This window comes from Rhinatrema bivittatum, chromosome 9 (genome assembly GCF_901001135.1).
Source record: "Rhinatrema bivittatum chromosome 9, aRhiBiv1.1, whole genome shotgun sequence".
In the NCBI taxonomy this organism is placed as follows: domain Eukaryota; kingdom Metazoa; phylum Chordata; class Amphibia; order Gymnophiona; family Rhinatrematidae; genus Rhinatrema; species Rhinatrema bivittatum.
The window spans coordinates 63181787-63206771 of NC_042623.1; the positions used below are offsets into that span (position 1 = coordinate 63181787).

Consider the following 24985-nt stretch of genomic DNA (forward strand, 5'->3'; position numbering starts at 1 on the left):
ACCTCTACTCAAGAAACCCAACTTGGATCCTAAAGACCCCAACAACTTCCGTCCTATCGCCAATCTCCCATTCATAGCCAAGATTCTAGAAAAAGTTGTCAATACTCAACTCTCCGAATACATAGAAGAAAACAAAATCCTATTCCAATCACAATACGGATTTCGCAAGTCACTGAACACAGAATCCCTCCTCATCTCCATGTCTGACTTCATATTAATGGGCCTTGACAAAGGCCAATCCTTCCTCTTAATTCTACTGGACCTATCAGCCGCCTTTGATACGGTCAATCATTCCATTCTCACTTCCATTCTGGCTTCTATAGGTATCTCAGGCACAGCTCTCTCATGGTTTAAATCTTTTCTCTCCAACAGAGGCTTCAAGGTTAAGATACAGAACAAAGAATCTTCACGAATGGACGCATCCATAGGTGTCCCCCAGGGCTCCTCACTGTCACCTACACTCTTTAACATTTATCTTTTACCTATCTGCCAACTCCTCTCCAACCTTAACCTCAAACATTTCCTCTACGCCGACGACATCCAGATCGTGATACCCATTAAAGAATCTTACACAAAAACATTGGTTCACTGGGAAAACTGTCTCTTCGAAATTAAACATCTCCTGGCTAACCTAAACCTAGTTTTAAACTCCTCTAAAACAGAACTGCTTCTCATCTCCCCAGATAATAATGCCATCTCTAATCCTCCAACTATCCCAACTACTACACAGGTGAGAGATCTAGGAGTATTAATTGATAACCGGATGAACCTTAAAGCTTACATCAACAGAACCACCAAGGACTGTTTCCACAAACTCCAAGTTCTGAAAAGAATTAGACCACTCTTCCACACTCAGGACTTCAGAACCATTCTACAAGCTATCATTTTTTCTAAGATCGATTACTGTAACTCTATCCTTCTGGGCCTACCTTCCTCCTATACTAGACCCCTCCAGATGTTACAAACGCTGCGGCAAGATTACTGACAAACTCCAGGAGGAGGGACCATATATCTCCAATCCTAAAAGATCTCCACTGGTTGCCTGTTCACTTTAGAATCCTCCACAAATCTCTTTCCATAATATACAAAACCATCCATCAACACACCCCACTCGACTTACAAGTCCCATTCCAAATTTATAACTCCTCCAGACCAACAAGAGACACACTCAGAGGATCTCTTCAAGTGCCCCCAGCCAAAAACTACCAAACACATTACCTTGAGAGATCGGGCCTTTTCAACAGCCGGCCCCCTTCTATGGAACTCCATCCCACCGGACCTTAGACAGGAGCCCAGCCTCCCAACCTTCAGGAAGAGACTTAAGACCTGGCTGTTTAAAAAAGCTTTCCCGGACACCGATTAATTCTATTCAGCCAGATTCTACCACTTCCACATGTAAAAATGTTATTACTAATGTAAATACCTATACCTAATGTTATTCTCTTTCTTTTCTTCTCTCCTCCCAGTTCTATTACCTTGTTATTTGTAACTGCTTCCTTCTACACAAATAGGTTATTGAATTGTTTACTGTACACCCCTGTTATATGTAAACCGGCATGATGTGTTTGCAACATGAATGCCGGTATATAAAAATTTTAAATAAATAAATAAATAAATAAACATTGCACTTTGAAATATTTTCTTGCAAAAGTTATCTAGAAGTTTAAGGTCTTTTTCAGGAGGTGGGAAGTGGAAAGAGGACACCATGAACACGTCCCGAGGAATACAGTGAAATTTGAGCACAAATCTTTCTTGTATCACTTCCAGAACCCACTAGTGTGACGTGATCTTGACCCTCCTCTGATAAAAGAGAGAGAGATGTCCCCCTATCTCTTGTTCCCAAAGGTGGGTCGGCAAACCTTCATTGGGAACATAAGAACATAAGAAAATGCCATACTGGGTCAGACCAAGGGTCCATCAAGCCCAGCATCCTGTTTCCAACAGTGGCCAATCCAGGCCATAAGAACCTGGCAAGTACCCAAAAACTGAGTCTATTCCATGTTACCATTGCTAATGGCAGTGGCTATTCTCTAAGTGAACTTAATAGCAGGTAATGGACTTCTCCTCCAAGAACTTATCCAATCCTTTTTTAAACACAGCTATACTAACTGCACTAACCACATCCTCTGGCAACAAATTCCAGAGTTTAATTGTGCATTGAGTAAAAAAGAACTTTCTTCGATTAGTTTTAAATGTGCCCCATGCTAACTTCATGGAGTGCCCCCTAGTCTTTCTACTATCCGAAAGAGTAAAAAACCGATTCACATCTACCCGTTCTAGACCTCTCATAATTTTAAACATCTCTATCATATCCCCCCTCAGCCGTCTCTTCTCCAAGGTGAAAAGTCCTAACCTCTTTAGTCTTTCTTCATAGGGGAGCTGCTCCATTCCCCTTATCATTTTGGTAGCCCTTCTCTGTACCTTCTCCATTGAAATTATATCTTTTTTGAGATGCGGCGACCAGAACTGTACACAGTATTCAAGGTGCGGTCTCACCATGGAGCGATAGAGGCATTATGACATTTTCCGTTTTATTCACCATTCCCTTTCTAATAATTCCCAACATTCTGTTTGCTTTTTTAACTGCCACAGCACACTGAACTGACGATTTCAATGTGTTATCCACTATGATGCCTAGATCTCTTTCTTGGGTTGTAGCACCTAATATGGAACCCAACATTGTGTAATTAAAGCATGGGTACGCCACCCGCTCCTTTTTTTGTGCTGTCAGGGATGAAAGGACAGACCTAGCAAAAGGGAGAATCCACTATAGGGACGAAACTGCTTAAAACTCCGGAGACGACCCCTCATACCAAAGGGGCGCTGTAACTGTTTATCTTCCGGCAACCGAGGAACCAGAGATTTGCCCCACTTACTGGCCAGTTTCTCCAACTCACTCTGAAACAAGATCAAGTCTTTAAAGGGCATCTTGGTAAGATTAGCTTTGGAGGCTGTGTCAGCTGACCAATTTTGCCACCAGAGTTGATGCCTGGGCACTATCACCGTAGGCACTTCTCTGGCCGAAACTGGACCAAATCACAGACTGAGTCTGCTAAAATGCAGCAGTGGGTTCCATAACCACTCTGGAATTCCCTCCAAACTCAACCTCCTGAGAGAATAGCAGACATGATCGTGCATTAGGGTGCAACAGGAAGCAGTCTGTAAAGTCATTGCCACTACCTCAAAGGCTTGCTTAAGAATAGCCTCAATCCTTCTATCATGTGCATCCATCAAGGCTGCTTCTCCCTCTATATGGTTAGTCGTCCACTTAGAGACAGCATATACCAGTGCATCCACTTTTGGAAAATGTAAATGCTCTCTCACAGCAGGATCCAAGGGGTACAGGCCTTCCAATGTCAGACTCCCTTTGAAATTTGCCTCTGGTGCATACCATTCCAGATCAATCAATTCTTGAATGGCATTCATCACATGGAAAAAACAAGAGGCTTTACGGAAGGAAACTAAAATGGGATTCTTCCTCAGTTCTGACATGGCATCCGAACCAGGGACACCCAGCTGTTTCAAAGTCTGGGAAACCAGGGCTGGCAGTTCATCTCTATGAAAGAACCGCAACATTGTTCAATACTGTTCCAGTCCTGGAGGAATTTCTCCATCTTCCAGGGACCAGGATCTACCTCATCATCAGTGCCATCCGGATTCCTGTCGGGAGCACCTACAGGGAGCTGAGACGAACTCAGGTTCTTAAGCATAGGACTGGAAGAGGGAGGAGCCACTGGCTCAGGGTCCGACTGGACAGGAATGGATGAAGTGGAGGACTGCGCCTGAAGAAAAGATTGTAAGCCTTGAAAAAATTCCACCCAAGAAAAAGCAGCCGGATCCAGACCAAGCCCAGCACGGACTGGAGCCGGTCCCTCAGAACTGCCCTTGCCTGTGGAGGAGCTAGTGAAGGGAGAACCAAGATCTGGCGTCCTTCCAGGCAAGGCCATGACCAGCCCATCATCAGAATAGGAGGAACCAGGATTAGCAAACTCCGAGGAAGACAACTCTCCCTGAGTGTCTGAGCAAGGCTGACACAAGTTAGAAGCCATGTCAGACTGAGAAGCCCTAATATATCATAGGAAACACAAAGAGGAAGACGCTTAGGCGGTAAATGTGTGTGTGAATGGCTTGGGCTCAAAAAGGATATGCAAACAAAAAGTAAGCGCGGCAGAAGGAAGCACGGCAAGGTGCACGTACAACTTGTACACAAAGCTAAACGTGTTAACAGTCTAAAACTTGTGCGTGTACAAGCCACTCCCAAAACTGAGCGCACAATGCATGTGCAGAGCCAAAATACAGCACACACCTATGACCTGTAGAGGGCATCACAGCACGCACAGGAGCATACGAAAAACGCCGCCACAGTCTAGACATACAGATTAAGGAACTTGAACTAGAATTTGGGTTTTCACTTGGTGGGGAAGTAGAAACTATAAACAGCACAGAGGAACAGTTATGAGTCACTTTACTGTAGCCTAAGTCATTCTAAAGATAAAATTTCCATGCAAATTTTCCCTATTAAGTCTGTTCTTTAGTTTGCATTACAAAACATATCCTGCAGCTCTGAAAATCGATCAGAAAAAAGGCTGTGGAACAACCACAGTAAAATCTAAAGCTCCAGAGTACAGGGTCATTTACTATCAAATGTGGACTTTTCAGGTTTTTTTTTTTGTTTTTGTGTTTGTTTGTTTTTTAGAGCTGTTGTGTTTTGTGTGCTAATTATTTCTTTTGATGTTTCACTCATAGTATGTAAAACAGGTCAAAGCTGAATTTGAAAAGCCTCACCCGTCAGGAAAAATGTTTTCTTACTAATACTTTTAAGCCTGGAAGGCGTGAAACACTGTAGATGTGTATTTTATATTTCACTAAGAGACATAAAAACTCAAGAGATGTGCCATTGCATTTAAAGGAATACAATGAGACAGCACATTCTGAATCTGAATATCAAGAAATACAGATCCAAACCAGTCTCCTAAACCTGCCTATACTTCTTTCTCACCAGGTATGACAGGCAGATAAACAGTTCAGTTCACATGCTGTGAGAACTTTTCCATGAAATGATTTTCAAGAGTGTAGTTATTTATCCTTGTTTCTCAGCTGGCATACTCAATGTCCACAGGGCTAACAGAAAAAAAAAAGTCAAAGCTGTATCTTTTGCCGGCCTTCAGACTATTATGTTTGGAAGTGTAAAAGCAATTTTTGGCCACTTCAGTGAGTCCAATTTTGCATTAAATATCCCACCTGTGCATTCACTGCAGGGAAAAGTTAAGATGCTGCTACGGTTAATGCGACTCCAACATTGCTCTATGCTTCAACGGCAAGAGGAAATGTGGAAAAAAGGATTTGCATTCACAAAAAAGCGGGGGAGTAGCTTGCTTGTTGCGGCGGTTACTACCCCAAACCAAATAAGCCTGATACTTCACTTTCAAAGCATATCCAGCATAGCTCTCTGCCTCAATGGCAGGGGGGATGAAGAAAAGATGATTTATATTCGAACAACCAACAAGAACTAAATTACATAGTCTGGGTAAACAAATAAGCATGGGTGTAGCTTGCTTGTTACGGCGGTTACTACCCCGAATCAATTAAGCCTGATACTTTACTTGGAATACATATCCAGCGCAGCTCACTGCTTCAACGGCGGTTACTAACCAATTAAGCTAGATACTTCACTTAGATGCAGCTCCAGCACTGCTCTCTACATCAGTGGTGGGGATGGAAGGTAACTAGAACCAAAAAGTTACTAATAAGGGCCAAGAGTAATAGATAAATATAAGGCCAAGAGTAACAGATAGGTATGAGAAAAAAAAAGTAGTGTGAAAGCTTGCTGGGCAGCCAACATTTCTATGTTTCTATGAATTTTCTGTGCCTGTATCATCATCATTATAGAAACAATATTAGACATTGGAATGGACATTTATGGATTTCCATAAAATCAATATGTTATATTGATTTTATGGAAAATTATTTTAAACACGAGTCAAATTAAAGTTACTCTAGTAGAGTTACAAATATGTACATCAAAGAAGTTTCAGCGAGATTTTAAATGAAGATAGTTTCGCAGTTTTAAGTACTCCAGTTTACAAGTATTCTCATGATCTTGGAGGTCAAATCAATAAAACATCAATTTTAGAAGGAAAAAAAAAAAACCCAAGGACTTTTATGCAGGAAGAAGTTACATGGGGTTGTGCTCATAAAAATAGTATGTGATACATTTATAATTTATAAACCTCCAGAATACATGTGTACTTGCAGAACTGCATATACATTTTTAACAGGGAAAAGGGGCAATATAGGAACATTCCGGGGTGGGGTTCATAAGAAAGCATGCAAGTTACTATTTTGGAAGAGATATACACATTACATCACTGACTTTGTCCAAACACTTTTACACCTGCTGACTCAGACAATTGAAATCAGTCTTGTCTTTTGCCTGCAGTTTTTGGATGGGAGATCTGGGTGAATGGGTGGGAGTTCAAGTTAAACTGCTAGAAATTTACATGAACCGGTGATTCCAAAACCACGCACATGCTTCAACTAAGTATTTTCAGAATGGTATAAGCACCTACTTTAAAACAGTTTCCCAACCTTTTCAAGCCCAAGGCACACCAACATTAACAAAAATGTTGTGGAATATCATCTTCCACAGAGCAGATAGTATGGACATGGAGAGGATTTATGTGGCCAAAAGAAGAAATATGGAAGCACCAAAAGCCCCACTATCTCCCTTCCAAATTTTGAAACAAAGAGAGGATGGGGTAGAGAGACATATTTATTATTATATTTAAAAATGTATAGGCTGCATTATCCAGTGTCCTAAGCAGCTTACAAGTATACATTCATAACAACAACTTATCTTAATGGACCAGCTGCTTCTTTACACAAGTGCAGGAGAAGGAAATGGTGGTGTAGTGTAGAAAGATGGCTCGGTTAGTTACCTTGATTGCCGAATATGGCTGCCAGAGCTCTTCCACTGCTGCTTTTCCCAACACTGAATAAGTCACATCCATTGCTCAGTGTGCACGATCCCCATCTCACTGGACAGACTCAAAGGAGGTGGCACAAGAGTGGGAAGATGAGAAGGTGCTGTGTGCAATGTGTGTGCTGCACAAAGCTGGGCCCAGCTATCCATGCCCCTGCATGCTGCCCATTAACTAGCGCACTCTGGGGCTCATGGTGTAGCTAGGAAAAGCCAGCATGCCTGACTGCACATCTTCTCAGAAAGGAGCTCCAGCTTGTTTAACAGCCACTGCCGGTGTCTCTTCTCGCTGTGCGGTGCGGTGCACAAAGCAGAGCAGAGCCCAAGTACTGGTCTGGATCTGAGCATCAGGCACTGGTGACTTTTCTGGGGCACATCAGATCAGGTTTGAAGGCACACTGGTTGGGAAACACAGCTTTAAAATATAGCTGCTTCCGTGTTTAATTCTGGGTTATTACACAAAAAGTTAAAAGTATTTTGCGCAAAAAACATGTGTGTATTTTTTAAAAATGCGTAGCAAAATTCTACATGTTCCCATATTACAAATGAATGTACATACTGATACATACATGCATACAGCATATTTCCACCCCTGAAATATTTTATAAATTCTACGGGTCCCACCACACAGTTTATGAAATTCTAGCATAAATTTCCACGCGCCCACTTACACTTGCAAATGGTATACTGCAGACTGTTTTGAAAACTGGGATTTAAGTTTTCTTTGCGGAGGGGAGAGAAAAATAAGGATGGGATCTGCACATTTTATAAATGCATTAAATATAACCTTTCAGTTGATGTTAGAATCTGGGTTTAGATATGAACCAAGGATGAGACAATGAAGAAGGTAGGTGAATTTTCAAACATTACCACTTACCTAACTTTTCAGCTGACATTTCTACTGGGGTATTACTGACAAAATAAAGCAGTAGAAACTGCAATACCAATTCTGGCATAATGCTATCTACAAGAATAAAGCACAGCTTTCAGAAAAGCCTGACACGTTCATATTGTGTCTTCAAATATAATTAGGCAAAAATACAGAACGTAGGATTCAAGGCTGGTAAGAGTAGGGATGAGAGAGTACTAGAAGCCATGGTGTTTTTCCAGTAGTTATCCAATAAACTTTATTTTGCATTGGGGTGTTTATCACTTAAACCTAAAATCAAAAGTTCTAACAAAAACAGTATTTCAAGGTAATAAATATTTTGAGAATGATTTTATCAATTGTTTTAATAAGGTCTGCCATGGGAAAAAAATGTGTTTTGTTCTTTTTAATTTCTGTGGTGTTTTCTCCCCCAAATATCCCACCACACTATAATTTTGTTTATTTTATTTCTGTCCTTTGCAGAAATGAAACAAAAAAAAACCTGAAACAGGGCCTTCCCAGGCCCCCCCCCCCCCCTGCACCACATATCACCCAGCCCCTAAAAATTCAGCGCCTATTTACCCTGACCATGGGGGATTCCATTATTGAGGCAAGGCCCAGCCCAAGGCCTGATCCCATCTTTGACTGGCACTGGGTGAAGGCCCAGCCCAAAGCCAAGGCCTAGGCCTGGCACTGGGGTCTGGCACTGATGGCTAGGCCTAGGCTTATGATTAGCACTGGGGTCTGGCCAGGAGGCTAGGCCCCGTCACTAAAGCCTAGGCCAGATGCTGGGGTTTGAACCGGAGGCTGGGTCCCATTATCTCGGTCTGGGCCCAGGCCCGGAGACCAGGACCCAGCATAGGCATAGAGCCTCATGACATCCTCTACAAATGATGTTGTCCATTTGAGGGACGTGGCACAGTGACATCACTGTGGCATCTTCCTCCTGAGCAGAGAGAACCATTTTGATGTATGGCCATAGTCTAGATAATGAGATCCAGTCTCCAGGCCAGGTCCCAGGTCCAGGCCAGGTCCCAGTGTTCGGCCTGAGCTTGGGTCATGGCTTCAACAAAGGGATCCAGCCTCCATACTGGGTCACAGCATGAGGCCTGGGCCTAGGCCGAAACCCTGATCTAGGGCTCAGGCCCAGGGAGGTCCCCAGGGAAGCCTCAAGTTGGCCCAAGGGATTTTTCCCTTCTTTCCCCACAAAACAGAACAAAATTAAAACCAACAAAATCTTGGTTTTTCTTCCGTTCTGTTTTGAAAATGTCATGAAACAAAATAGGAAATCCCTATCCCTACCCAGAGCATGCCAGTAAGTTGTTTTCATTGCAACTCTAAGGATTTTCCCTTGCTTCTATTAGTCATTAGCTAACTGCATTGCCTGTGACTATGGATTTGGTGTCTTAGGAGTTCAAATCTCCATATACTAAAATGCAAATAGTCTTTTTTCACTAACTTGTTGCAGAGGAATATGAAAAAGATAAGCATGATCATGTACACTCACAAGGGTGAACGGTGTAAGTGCCTGTTTTTTCATTATCTCAGAGCTTTTACAATAAATGAAGAAATTACCTTCTAAAGAGGACTCCTCAAGTATTTGAGAGCAATGTTTTATATTTGGGTAGAAGGTTGTCATTATTTAATTCCTGCCCTTCACAATCACTTGCACCACAGACTATTTCTCAAAATCAGGGCTTAGAAAATGATGCTTGAAGACATTTTGTGGGTAGAATCTGTAGTTATTTTAGGCTAAATAATCATCAATCATTTCTAGTCAAAGATTTCCAGTCGCAATGGCTCCACTAATTTATACAGCTCAGTCTGCCTTCTAAGATACGTGTTCCATCTCAGTCCAACATCTTGGGAGGGACTGCTACACAAATGGAGAAGGAGGAATCTCTTATTAATTTAAAAGTTTATGCACACAAATATAATGTGGCTGTGGCATTAGTCTACTGAGATATGTAGAAATAAAGGGCAAGAAACAAGCTGTACATGATACTTTCCCACTGGACTAACCTGGTATATTTGTGATTAGCTTTTGCAAACTACTTACAAAGATACAACTAATCAAATAAAACAAATTACCCACAAAGTGCTTGCTGACCTTTATTTCTACATATGACTTCATAACCAACAGAAAGCACATGCTTTACTTTATCAGAATATGCTAATTGAAACACGTTTCCATTCCTCTCCTTAGTTAAACCTACTTTGAAATAGTGATTCTGTTACTCAGGCATGTCTAAAACACTAGCAGGCAGATGCAATAATCTGAATGTTACGAAGCTGTGCACTGGTTTTCAGTGCACAGTTTTAATGCTCAGATTAAATTTGTTTTTAACTCCTGATGAAGTTAAGCTAATCCTATGGCAATGCACCAGGAGCTAAAAAGCGTATTACTGTAAAATATGCGTTCGGCACAGGCTGAATGCACATTTTAGTTCAGGAAAAGCGGGGGGGATGGGGGAACCAGGGAAGAAAGACCTTCCGGAGAGTTCAAAAAAAGATAGCCAGATAAATCATACAGATCCTACTATCTGGACATGGCTAACTGCTGGTACTTATCTGGTTATCTGGCTGCAGTTAGCCAGATAGTTGTGAACTTATCTGGCTAAGTGGGGGTGGCTAACTGCGGTTAGATTTTCAGGTTTGCCACAATGAATATACATGAGATAGATTTGCATAGCCTGGTCTCCAATATATGTAAAGCTATCTCACTTAGATTTTTATATTATGCTTTTCACACTTTTTTTCAGCACTTCAAAGTGCATTACATTCAGGTACTATAGGTACCTGAGGCAATGGAGGATAAAGTGACTTGCCCAAGGTCACAAAGAGCAACAGTGGGACTTGAACCCTGGTCTCCTGGTTTGTAGCCGCTGCTCTAACCACTCTTGCATATCTCATGCATTTTCGTTAAGGATATCGTGAAAATCTAACTGGTTAGATGTGTCTCCAAGAGAGGTTTTCGACACACTGGTTAAAATATTGAGTAACAATGTATGGCAGTGGGGGGTTTTTTTTGTTTGTTTTTGGTTTTTTTTTTAATGTGCACAAATACTTTTCTCCGTTTAATCAACCATAACTTCCTTCCCCTAAGCCAATCACTCAATGCTGTCATACGTTCCTCTGATAATGAGCTTTCCCAAAAATATAAAGAAAAGCTTTCAAATCTGAATGCATTCATCAGCCGAAAATCTCATATACTGCTCTACACCTGATAACAAGCAGCTTATGGACAAAGAATTCATTATTATTACCTTAATTAATCACACCGTAACAAAAAGGTTTTTAGATTTACCGCTACATGCAGAAAACCCTCAGATGTATTTAGCTGCACTAAGTAAAAGCAGGATAGGCGCAATGGAAATTCTTATTCAGAAGAGCAGGGAGATAAAATGGCTTACCAGCAGCCACATGGAGAACCAGCAGCAGAGCAGGAGTCTCTAACTCAAGATTCATGACTTGCGAAAGATAAAGTTCAGTGTTCTAACCACTAAACAATCCCTCCTTCAGAGAGGTACACTTTAATTATCTAGTTTTTATTGTTTATCTGACAATAACAAAAACTAGACATAGACACTATGCCAGAATCATCTTAAATGAGTGACTGTCCTTTCATGCCTTACCTTGTTATAGTACTGCACCTGAACCGAATGCCACTGCCCATCACTGACACCTCCTGGGATAAATGGGGCAACCATTGTTGTTGTTTCACCTGCAAGGTTAGTTAACAAGCTTAATAGATGCTTTAAAAAAAATCACATATTTCTTATTATATTACATTACATTCAATCAGTCTCTTATGAAAATGCAATTGCTAATAATAGTAACTATTCACTTCTACCTGCTTATCGTTGTATAATTCTCAAATCTATAAGTAAGGATTTTAGGTTTTACAAAGTATATTTCAAATCAGTGCTTCCCAAGCTTTTCAAGCCCAAGACACACATTAACAAAAATGTTCTGTGGCACACCACCCTATATGGGGCAGGCAATGAGGCTGCCAGATCTCCTCCACTGCCCCTGCTCCTCCTCCATATCCAGTGCTCAGTGCGTTCTTTGTCTGTCTCACTTAGCTGAGGACAAGGAGGCAGCTCAGGACAAGGAAGGTGAGGAGGTGCTGTGTGCATTGTGTGTACCAAAAAAACCAAAGTGGGGCCCAGCTATCCATGCCCCTGCATGCTGCTCATTACCAAACACCTACTGTACCTGAATATAACTTGCCTTGAGTTACTGATGAAAGGGCATGAGCTAAATATTTTGAGGTCAATATTCAAAGCACGTTCAGCGCTATTTAACCAGATAAGTGGGACTTATGCGGCTAAGTAGCAGCCGCTGAATATATGCGCACATTCAGCGGCCGCTGCTTAGCTGTATAAATCCCCTTATACAGCATAAAATGTAGGAGTGTAGTGGGGAGAAGTTAGCCATACAACTTATACGGCTAAGTGTTCACTTATACGCGTATATTCAACGGCATAGCTGTGCTGCTGAATTTACATAGGTTCCAAGCGGCTTACCCCTAGATTCATCAAAATGAGTTATTAATGCATTGATAACCACACCAACTTACCACTTCACATCTTGCGCTAAGGGGGGGGAGGGGAGAGAGCAAGAGAGAGAGAGACTACAAGGCCCTCATAGTAGTGAAGTATTTATATCTCTATAGGAGGGCCATTTAATAGGTTACGGTGAGGTGTTAGTTTAGGGACCAGTTTCGCATGTACAGTGAGAAGTACGAAGAGCACAGTACATATCTTGGTGAAGATTTGACATCATTTGGAGTGAGGAAAGTCTCACAAAGGTGAACTTTCTACTATGTTCTCTCACCTTAGCTTGATGGACTTTTTTTTATATCTGTTATTATCTTGTGATAATATTTACCACCCTGCCTGTTCCTTAGCCCTCTGATCCTTGATCCCCCTGACCCCCTGCCCAGACCCTTCCCTCCTCCCTTTCCCTCACCTTAAAGCCCTTTCATCCCTTAAGATTTGACTCCAATTCCGTATTCACGCTAAGTTATTTGATTTAATTCAGTGTTAACGCTAAATTATCTCCATACTAAGTTATCTTCATTCTGATTCTAGTCCTATGTTAGAGCTAAGTTTACCTTTCTAAATTGTCCTGAATTCACTGCCCTTGTTTTATGTAACTTTTTTCTCATGTTTCTCTGGTTTTCCCTTGTTTTGATGTAAACCGGTACGATAAGACATTTGTCTTGAATATCAGTATAGTAAAAAGAAGTAAATAAATAAATGAATAACTGTTTTAAAGCCACTGCTAGCAATTCATTTCTGTCAGGTGCGGGGCGCAGATGCCAGCCTGGATCTGAGCATCAGGCAGATGTGATTTTTCCGTGGCCCACCTGATCAGGTCTGAAGGCACACTGTTCCAAATGACCTCCAAAAACATAGAACGTAAGAGGCTACTCTCTCTGCTAGCCCATGTCTGTTCCACCAAGACACAATGGAACATGCAGACTGTTGGGATCCTATTGAGATTAGCTGGAGAGGAGTTTATTTCTTTACAATTTGTTATAGTTATTTTGTATTCGATTGACTTTTGGAGAAGTTTTTTACTTCTGCCAAAAGAACATGGAAATGTGATGCTTGAAACTCAGGGCAAATTACTGGCCAAATAAACAAGGAACATATCCAGTACTAGGGATGTGCTGCTTTAAAATTACTCTAGCTGTATTAGTTCTTGGGGATTATATCCACCATAAACCAATAAAATCTTACTTATGTTCTCCCACATTCTCTTCCTTCTTTCAGTATACTTACTCTGAATAAGTGTATATTAAGCCCATTGCAGATGGATGAGCATTAAGCCACATTGAGGACAGCCTGTTCTCATCAACTATTAAGCCCCTCTGTCCACCTTAAAAAGGATCACACTCTCCAGTCATCTGGTTCTTTTATTTCCAGTGGCCCCATGTCCTCTTTACAAAGGATCACACAATCCAGCAGCCTTGCCACACTGGATTTATGACAATCTGGTTCTTTTGAGCTGGAGCAGCAGAAACCTATCAACTGAAGCACTCCTTGAGTGCCTTCCTGTCTACTGGGCCCCAGGCATTATCTTTGTGCAGGAAGCATGATTTCCAAGCTGGGTTGCAGCAGAAGACAAAAGCTTGGCTCAAAGGATGACTTTCAGTAGACCGCAGCAAAGTGGCTGCTCTGCTACGCATGACCCTGATCCAGAATCAGGTCATTTTCAAATGATTTAGCACCAGGCTCCCCATGAACATGCATTGCACTACAGAAGGGCGACCCCCTTCTGTCTGTACTGTGGTCCAGAGGCAAGCAGCTCTACTCACTGGCCAGATAGTCAGCTATCCCAGGCCAACTGAGGCTCCACGGCGCTGAAGTATTGTTCCATTTAGGGGGGAGTCTGACTTAGAGGGGTTTAGTCATAATCCCACAGACGGTAACTTTGCCCCATTGGCCCCTCAGCCAAGCATATACACCAAATGTCTGACCTTGTAGTTCCTCTCTCACTGAGCAGGATTATTATTACAATACATCATCAGTAGAGTAAAACTAATCTGTCTCACAATGGTCTAAACCTAGCTCACATTTCTCATTAGTGAGTGAAAAATCTAAAGGTTGGTGAATTCTGCTTCGCAATGATAGGAAGAGCCGTCATCAAAACATCAAAAAGTGCCGTCTCTATTTTTTAAATTTATATATATTTTTTAAATATGTATCTGCCCCTCCAATAAGTTCAGAGTGGGATCCAATAAAAATATACATAATTCAAAAGTTATGACAAGTAAAAAACAAACAGTTATCTGTGCTGCAAATACTACACTGCTGGAATAAAAATACAACAAACAGGATATTAATTACAAAGGAGACCGCTTGTTAATATAGCTGATATGTGCTGAGAAATCACAGTCTAACTTATTGAAGCAAATGCTTCATTTAAATAAAAATGACAGAGTTTTTAAAATGTTTTTAGTCCTTAGTGTTACAGATATCGGCTCCCTGTGGCAATTTTTCTGCTTTAAACTCAAAAAATCAGAAGGTTTGGAAGGCCCTGCATTCACAGTCTAAATTCATACTTAAAATCAAGATAAAGCAAGCTTTTGTCTTTGTCTCCACGGGAGATTTCTGTCCTTCCTGTGCTTGCCTTAGGACTCCTGCATTACAGTTTGACAGGTATACTGCCCCAGGCAAACTCCCTACCTGCCACTGACCCTGAATGAGTCACACCCAGCATGCACCAAGTGCTTGGAGTCAAAATCTAGAGTCACTCTGGACTTGTCTCCCCTGTCTCACTGGGTAAATGAAAAAATGATAAGAGTAGTGATATTTCACTGTCAGCTCAAAGGCCTCCCACTTATCCTACAACTTTCACATCTCTTCATTGTGCCAGACTAGAGTCAAGCTCAACAGGGTCTTCTTGCCCCACTGATTCTGCCAAGCCCATTCTCTTGGCTGTAGTTATAAGACAGTAAGTAGGGACAGTGGAATATTATTCATCCATTCATGCGCACCACTAATTAGATGAGGCATTTGGCTATCTTAAGAAAGCTCAAAAGAACCAGATTGTCATAAATCCAGTGTGGCAAGGCTGCTGGATAGTGTGATCCTTTGTAATGAGAACATGGGGCCACTGGAAATAAAAGAACCAGTTGGCCAGAAAATATGATCCTTTGTAAGGAGGATGGGGGGCTTAATTGTAGGCCACTGCAAATAAAAGAACCAGATGACTGGAGAGTGTGATCCTTTTTAAGGTGGACAGAGGGGCTTAATAGTTGATGAGAACAGGTTGTCCACAATAGTTAGTTCCACTGTTTATCTGTGCTTCACTGAATTTCTTCACTTTGATATTCAGAGCACTGGGCAGAAATCAATTGCATCAACACCTGCCAAGAGCCTTTGTGATGCTTTGTTTTAAACAAACAGTTGGATTCCCCTGGTCTGCCCCAGTTCTAAGTCAGCTGCTAAGTGCCAGCTGAGGCAGGACAATGACCCTCCCACATCCTACAGGGACAGGTAGTAAGGGAAGACACTGGCCACAGCTGAGGCGATCCACAGGAACAACCCAGCTTGCATCCAGAGTCACCACCACCCGGAGGCATAGTTCCCTCTAAGCTGAACAAGTGAGCGGTTGCTCATACATTTTGGAGCATCACTCACAGGTTTAAATTTTTCTTTGTGCTATATATAGAAATACAATGCTAATACTGCCACTTAAAAATTGTTGGTTTTAAAAAAAAAATTGATGTGCACATGAAAAAAAATGTGCACATATGCTTCCAAATGTACAGACCTGCTTCGTATCCCAGCCTGACCAACCCAGCCCATACAGCCAATTTATAACCCAAAGTTAAGGGTCTGACTTGCTAACTTGCCTTACCTATAGTGTTCTAACATGCCAGATGCTGTTCACCTGGGAGATATGTTGCAGATATGGATATGTCTGAATGGTGGAATATAAATCAAATAAATAAATTACAGAGAATTATTGCAGGGGCTCCTGCCGGCTCATTAGGGATCAGTTGTGTTACCGTACTGGATGCCTTGTAAAGTCTCTCTCTAACACTCCAGGTTTGGGGATCTGAACAATTCCCTTTTGAGTGGCTGAGCAGACATCTCCAGTTCACCATGCAATATAATCATAAATAAATTGCATTTTTGGACTTAGTGGTCATCAAATGAGTCCACTGATTGGAGACTTCATTATTCCACAAGCCTACGGATCACAATAGTTTTCTTCTTTACAGTAGCTGTCATCCAAGAAGTTTAAGAAATAGCCTTCTAGTGAGCCAATTTTTACTTCTAAGATGTGTTTGGCAAGACACAAGCACAATTTATGTTCCACCATTTGAATCAAGGCTTTCCTCAGAAAAGATCTAAAGACATGGATATTCAATAAGGTTTATCAGGATTCAGATCATCATCTAATTGTGAACTATGACGCAGTAACCTGTTTTTTAACAAGCACCTTCTCCTTTTATTTATTTACCTCCTTTTTAATGAAGTTTTATTGTATTTTTTTTACCTCTACTTGTATGTATTATTAACACCATTAAGTTTGGATTTTAGCTTTGTTTTACTGTTTGCTTTCATTTTAATTTATTTATATCTACTAATAATTTAACTTTCTGTTTTTCTACTTTATTTTATACTATTGTAACTATGTGAATCATTGTGATGGCTCCCCCGAACGGTATACAAAAAAATCAATCAATAAATAGAGAAGTGAGCATATAAAAGGATGCTATATACCTACAGATCCTTATTGCTATCCTGCAAACGGCCTTCGATGTCTAAGGATTTGGTTTGAGTTTTAAAATTTACCAATCAAGCACATAAGGTAGTGGACATTTTACGTAGACACTGGCCAGTTCTAATCTTACATCCAGTGTTCAAAGAGTTTCCTAAGGTAGCCTACATGTGGGGGCAAAATCTTCAGGATCATCTGGTCAAATCTGCTTTACAGACCATTAGACCTTCAAGTAGTGCAGCAGAAAAAGGGCACTATGCTTGTGGCAAGTGTTTGATGTGCGAAACTACATTCCAGGGTTTGATGTGGTCACATCCACAAACTAGAAATCAACTGATTTAAAAACATGCACCGATTGCGACTCTAAATGAGTCATAAATTTAATTCAATGTCCATGCCATTTTGTCTATATAAGACATACAGTGAGAACCAACTAACATCGCCTCATAGCGCATCACAATCGAATCAACACATTGACAAGCCATGCTCCAATGGTGCCACATTGTGCTGAACAACATCATACTTTTTCTGACTTGCAAAAGACAATTGTGAAACAATTAGTCCTCTCTCCTCAACCAGCCTGAGTTATATGGAAAGTGAAACTGAGGTACCCAATTGATGCAAGTTGGAGGTTTTTGCTTTTTTTTTTAAACATCGGAAACCTATAGATTTTAAGATGTTTTTAAAATGACTACACATCCCTATCAGCACCTTTAGTATGGCTAACTTTACTTTGCATGTAATTTCACATCCAAAATGCATGCAATTTGTTTTGTTTCAATAGCCAGCCAACAATGTTTTTCTTTTTCAGAAACAGAGCAAGCAATATCCGTGAAATTTCAGGATAATGTGATTATTCTCACATTAGTACAACATACAATCAGACAATCTGCACATCTAAAACCTCTGATTAAAATAGATACTTTATCTGTTTGTTAATGTATGGTTTTTATATATTTCACTGAATGATGGTATTCAAGATGCTTTGGAGTGGAGGAATAGCCTAGTGGTTAGAGCAGTTGGCTATGAACCAGGAGACCAGGGTTTGAGTCCTGATGTCACTCCTTATAACCTTGGGCTTTACCCTCCATTGCCTCAGGTACAAAATACCTACAGTACCTGAATGTAATCCACTTTGAAGGGCTGAAAAAAGTGTGAAATCTAAAAAAAATATGTAACTCGCCTGCAGGCAAGAAATATTACCAGATTCTTCTCAACATCAACTTGCCCACTTATTGGCTCTTTTGCGTTCTCTTTAGGTCTTATTTTTAAATCTTTTCCCTTTTTGATTCTAGCTATTTCTTAAATGTTATGATTCATTGGAATAAGATATGTGAAATGTAGAAAAAAAAATCTCATTCTTCATACCATTTTCCAGTTGTTTGGGCTGCATTTACGATTTATATGTATCAGGGTAATGACCACAAGTGGGTTCTAATTAATTCAACATAGAAAATCTTCCATTTAATTACATTCATAATTATGAGAGTGGATACATAGGAAGAACTTCAGAAATATTAAATACCAAGATCCCCTGAGAAATGAAATACAAATTAGGGGGTAAAAGGAGGGATTTAAAGCCTTATCATGTCTATTTAAACTTCCATCTGAAATACTTAAAATGATTCTGTTCATCAGACTGCTTTGTGTCACTCAGACTGAAATGCAGTCAATACTGCAGGTATCAGCACATATGACCAACTATAAACACATTAATGTATTAAAAATCAATTTAAAAAAACAATGAGGTTTTATATTACAAAGAGAATTTGGAAAGCCATCAACAAAATGCTAGTGTTAAATAGAGAAAAAAATCAAAATAATCAGCCGGTCAAAACAATGACAAACCAAAACACTTTTCAGCCGAATATCCATGCAGAACACTACAGACTTCAATCTCTAATCGACATATTTCGAGGTTCATAGTAAGCCGGCACATGGACAAGTTGTCTGGTTAAAGTTAGTTGGATAACATGTCCCGGATATTCAGCAGGATTAAATGCTCCCCTGAATATACTCTCCTAAGGTTATCTGGCTACATGGAGCAGGATAATTTAAAAACCCAACTGGTTATGTTTAAATATAACCAGTGAAAAGCTTCTAAGTTATTCAGCCTTGTGGGGCCAGATAACTTGCTAATTAACATATATTTTCAAAGATATCAGGTTAAGTAGCACCATAAAGTTAAAACATAAACAAATAAATAAACAAACAAACAAGGAAGGAAGTTGTAAAAGTGGGTCCATGGCTAGATTCCCTCCCTTCCCTCAAAATTCAAAAATTGTCCCTCCCGGGCCGAGCACCACTCACTCCCCAAAGCTTTCCCTACAAGTGAAAATAATGTTGGGGAGTCCACAGGTCAGGCCCCCAATTCCATTTGTAAACTGAAATGTCGTCCCCCAACCCTCAATCCCTATGCTCCAGGCTGCCCCTCCCCCACCTGTAAAAACCATAGCTGGGAGCTAGATATGCAACTCCCCCCCCCCCAGCTCTGACAGAAGCAGCCCTGGCAGTGCCAGGTGGAGGTCATTACATGCCTCGCTCCCAGCTGGGCTTTTAGGATCAGGGGGGTGGAGGGGCAGGATAGGGTGGGAGTGAGGGGACAGCCCAGGACATAGGGATAGTGGGTGGGAGAAGGGGGGGGCAGCCTGATTTCAATTTTAAAACAGAATCAGGGATGAGGATGGCAAGGGCCAAACCTGCAGACCCCTCCTCCCCAAATATTATTTTCACTTCTAGGAGGACTTTGGAGGGTGGGAGGCACGTGGCCAGGAAATGCCATTTATGAAATCTAGGTGGGGAGGGAGAGAATCAGGCCGCAGGCGCTCTGTAAATAAGCTGGCTCTTAATGCCGACCCTTGTGGTACACCTACTGCCAACTTAAAAGACTTTGAACCCCTAAACACAGCTTCTGGAGTCTGATCGGACTGAGAAGATTCAAAACAGGATAATGCCTTTGAAGCTAAACCAATCTGTCTCAGGCAGTAAAGTAACGCTGAGTGATGATTTTTCTAGCTATGATTCAGCCAGATAAATGGCCAAATAGTCAAAAAGCTGCCATTTAGCCAGATATTTTATGAATTATCCAGTTAAATGACTTTGAATATTGACCTCTCTGCATCTGGGGTGGGCCAATGCCAACAAGTCTGTAGTTTAATCAGCATGTGACTAGTGTATTCCACATAACATTTCCGCCCGTTCCAACCAGGATTTCATATCTGAAATAAAGCCATTGAAGTAAGGTTTGACAAATTAGCAAAAGAAGAAAAATTAACCATAATCACAGAAACAGTACTAAAGTGTGGACGCAGTGCTGGGATGGCAAGGCATGGGTGGGGGTGATAGGAGGGAGACGCTACACCACCCTGCCACTGCCCAGGCAGCTTTTTTTTTTCCATACGAAAATGAAGTCTTGCAATACTCTGTGTGATTGATCTAAGATATTTAGCAAACAATTTCACAGATTTTTAAAACAAAAGATGTGTCCTGGTCTAACTGTAACTTGCCAAAGTCATTATAAAAAAAAAAAAATTGCTTACAAAACTGGTGAGCAGCCTTTGCTTACTGTATGTTTGCACAGCCTGGTCTGTGTGTTTATTATTGCTACCAGGTTTTGTTTTTTTGTTTTTTTTTACACTGTAGACTAAAGGTTAAGGACAACATTTGAAATGTAATACGGAAGGGCTGACATAACAAATATGAGCTCTCTCCCCCAGCTCTGAAATTTCTGAGGCAGACAGGTGACATGACCTGCTTTGGGAGCTTGTTTTGTGAGGGAGGCAGCAGCAAAGAGGGGGAGACAGAGGTAGAAGATGAAAAGTTACTTCAAACTGTAAAAATAGACAAAGAAAGCCAGAGACAACAATTTCTTTTTTTGACTTCACAGTTGTCTCCATTCTTTTAGCTTCTGAATACGATTAGACCGTCTCTCGCTGCTTCCACATATACGCACCTATACGCAAACAGTTCTTGCACTGCCATCATCTGCTACAAGTTCCTATGGTGCGGACATCCCTCCCACTGCTCTCTCTGATCCAGCACTGTATTGCCCGTCACAACAGCTCATTACTACCAGTTGGAGTGGAGAGAGAGGGAAAGGACTGGGGATCAGGGTGTGGGTGGGCACAAGCACTCTTGCCTACCCCAGGCGCTTAAATCAAGCACAAACTCCTGGTCTCTCCCCTCCCTCACAGAATGTCAGGACTCCCCCATTGCTTCTCAGAAGCTCTAAATCAATAATGTCCTTAATCTTCTCTCCCAGCAAGATTGGCAGGAGGTGCAAGGGACCACACTGCTCTCTCCTGCATGGCAGCTGGTCCTCCACACTGATATTTGAAGTGTATTTGCCATTCTTTCAATCTCAAGAAACTGTTATCTCACCCACTACACTGTATAAACATAAAACAAGAGCATTCCCAAGAAAGTATTTACAGCAAGGCAACAATCTAGGTGGCTAGGCACTGCTGCTGTTGGGTAATTATGAAAAACAATATTTACTCGACTGCCTCTTTATAGCACGGAGCAAACAAAGGTTGGGTCTTTTAGACAAGCCTTTTAACACTAGAACAATAGACCTTTTCAAAGAAGAAATATCAGATTTTTGATCTGAACAGATTAACATGTCATAGGAAAAAAAAAGTCTCCTCCCACAAGCTAGGAAAGCTTACATTTGGAGAGAATGAACTGCAAATACACACCCTCATCTGTTTTCCCTTTGCTGTGATGTAAGACTGTGGTCAAATGGAAAAAGCAATGAATTACAAGTCAGAACTTTTACAATACAAATTAAAGTCTTCTTCCATAAGCAGTATGTGATCCTGGATAGGTCATGTTACATCTGTGGGTCTTCCTTTACATAACTAATTGGATAACAACGTTATCAGAACCCTGCTTCATATACCCCCATCTGAACATTTTCCTGCAATCGGGTCAGCAGACATAGGATGCTGGGTCACTCACCACAAGGTAGATGCCTGCAAGTTTCTGAAGTACTTAATTATAAGGCACTTCAGGGCCTTGAGTGGATGAAAAAGCTATATAAATGCACATTTTCATTGCTTTTCCTCAGCATTATTCTGCCATACAGATGTTACAAACTGTTACAACTGCTACAGTATTTGCTGAAAGTTTCACTACATGGTAGAGTTTACAGTTGTATGAGCTTTGCATCTTGACTGAAAGAATCAGGGATTATGACATACAACTCTGCCGCTAATAACCCCATTGCAAAGATAATAAAGTTGCTCAACATGTTTAATACAAAATCGTGTAGAGTCATGCATGAAAAATTAGAGAATAGTGCATTATAGAGGATGAGGTATTAATGGGCACAAAGAAGATGATAGCTCAGGGTAACCATGGCTGATCATCTCAAGGCAGCAAAACAGTGCTACAAAACAGTGGTAAGAGCTGGAAGAAAGGTGCATAAGGAAAGGAATTAACAGGAGAAAAAAGGTAGCCTGTGGACAGATCACTGGCAAGATCTCATCTGAGCCATTGTGCTCAATTCCAGAGGTCGCTTCTCCTTAAATGACATGGTTATAACTCAAACAGCATCAGGACAATCCGTATAGCATGGTGATTACACCCCTAAACAGAAGTGGTAGGACTACATCAGGCTTTCAAGAAGACTGGAGTAATCCGCGTGGAGTGGCAGTTATAACATTAACAGCAATGGGATAGCTGAATTTGGCCTCCAAGAAGGCTGGGACATCCTGCACAGAGAGCATGCAGCTAAATCCCAATATCAATGAGCATGGGAGACTAGATGTTTTAAACATACCCCTTAGTGACTTTGCAGCTGTACAGACAGTAGAGGTAGTCCAGAGAAGAGCTTCCAAAATTGTGCACAGTCTGCACCATAAATCCTATGAAGTGAGACTTGAGGACCTAAATATGTACAACCCTGAAGAGTTGAAGGAGTGAAGCAACAAGCATTTTCCAGTTGAAAGGAATTTCTATAACAAGAATTCATAATATGTGGCTAAAATGAGGTAGACGAAGGAGCAACATGATGAATATTTCTTCACAGAAAGGGAGAGGGGTACATGGAATAGCCTCTGGTGGTGGAGGTCAAAATAATAACAGAATTAAAAAAGAATGGGATAAGCAGAGAGAATTCCTTGGATGCGAGGAAATGAAGTTGCATCTGAGCCTGCAGTACTGCACTGGATACAGGCGACTATATGTTCTATGGCTGGCACAGAGGATTTACTGATCTATAGCAGTGATGGTCAGATTTTAAGCTGGAATCCATTTGAGAGTCACAGAACTCTGCAAATAAACACCCAAGTTGAAGCATTTATAATTTCCCAAACTCAGACCTTTGAAGCCCTCACTCAGCTCTGGTTTTCTGAACAGGTATAATGAATATTTCTGAGCTATATTTGCATGCATTTAGCCTAAGAACAAAATTAATTCCGGCACTATTAAAGTATGAACGAGTGCATCTTTGCAGTAATGTTCACAGTTTTAGTCAGCAAAATTGCCACAGGGAGAATGACATAGATGAAAGCAGAATAAGCTCTGAAAGGCTAGTTTACTTGACAGTTGATGTTTAGTTTTAAGATTTAAGTGCAGGATAATTAACTCCTTACCTGCTGAGAAGGTTAGCTGGATCTGTTCCTCAATGATCTCAAGTGCAATAAAGTCATGCTTTTCATTAAAACGGCCATTATAAAGAAGTAGGGCATTCCTGTCTCGGGTAGCAAACCTAGAATACAAAGACAGTCATATATTTCCAATGAAAAAGGCTAGGTTTATAGGTTTATAATGAATGCACTCACACCAGACAGAGGATAAAGAATGCTGTATAGAGACAGAAACACCTGTGTCTTAATGATCTCTTCCCCACCCCAACCCTCTGTATTAAAGAACTGGCACACCAAGAAAATCTGAGCAATCTCTGTTCCATATCATCTTAAAAATGAAGTGCTAACCTACCTAATAACCGTGAAGAGCTGTCCTTGTCTCTGCCCTGCAATCACTACTGAAACAACAGAGTAGGGAAATTTATCCTTGTGGTTTTAGAGTCTTTTGTACTCTTGAAAAAATAGGATTTTTATTTGAAAAGCATTGGTCTCCGTCTCGGAACTTGAAAAATTGTTTCCTAAGCTTCTGCCTTCTGGGCTTTAGGAAAATAAAGAACATTAGGATTTACAGAGTCTTAGAAGAATTACATGTGATAACAAAAAAATAACAATAAAAAATTCAGAGGGCATCCGAAAGCAAGAATTGCACCTGGTTTTAGAAACAGAATGCTGTGCACTTCTGTCCCTATTGCTAAAACTGTTTCACACTGTGGGGTGCATTTTCAAATCTTTACAAGTGTAAAAATTAGCATATACGTGTACAAATAGCATCCACTCGCCTATTCCGTATTTTATAAAAATCTTAAATATGCATGTATTTTCACTTTCATGCATAAAAAAGGAGCAGTCTAGAGACATTCCCGGGTAGGCCAACAGTTGCATGCATAAGTTGCTAGTTTAAAAGTGTTTTATAAGTTGCTATATTAAAAATACAAGCATGTACATTTGCCATCTTACTTGCATTTTTTACACTACACATTTATTGTGTAGTACTGACTGGGTGGGAGGTCTGGGTGAACGGGGGGGGGGGGGGGGAAAAGGGGAGCTCAGGCTGAAGAATCAGAAAGGTCTCAATGACTTGGAGAAGAAGTGGGAGAACTGATGGAGTATTGATAAACTGTTTATTTCATTTATGCACACATTTTTAAATTACTTTTGTGTGTAAAATATACAAGCATCTATTTTTAAAATAGGTAGGAAAAATACTCGCATTCAATGCATTGACATATATGGTTTCAATGCGCTGCACGTATTCATGCGCATGTTGCGGGTTAGAGATACATGTATTTTATAAAATGACAT

The 24985-nt window shown here is 40.8% G+C and overlaps 1 protein-coding gene across 3 annotated transcripts in view; it reads right to left on the reverse strand.

Annotated features, from left to right (window-relative positions):
• Positions 1–24985, reverse strand: part of CELSR1 (cadherin EGF LAG seven-pass G-type receptor 1) — a 564861-nt gene that overhangs the window by 250532 nt on the left and 289344 nt on the right. For all 3 annotated transcript variants that reach the window (XM_029617243.1, XM_029617241.1, XM_029617244.1), the window contains exons 4-5: positions 23690–23805; positions 11483–11571 (exon numbers count right to left, since the gene is read on the reverse strand). In XM_029617243.1, coding sequence (XP_029473103.1) covers positions 11483–11571; positions 23690–23805 — 205 coding nt within the window. The remainder of the gene's footprint in view (positions 1–11482; positions 11572–23689; positions 23806–24985) is intronic.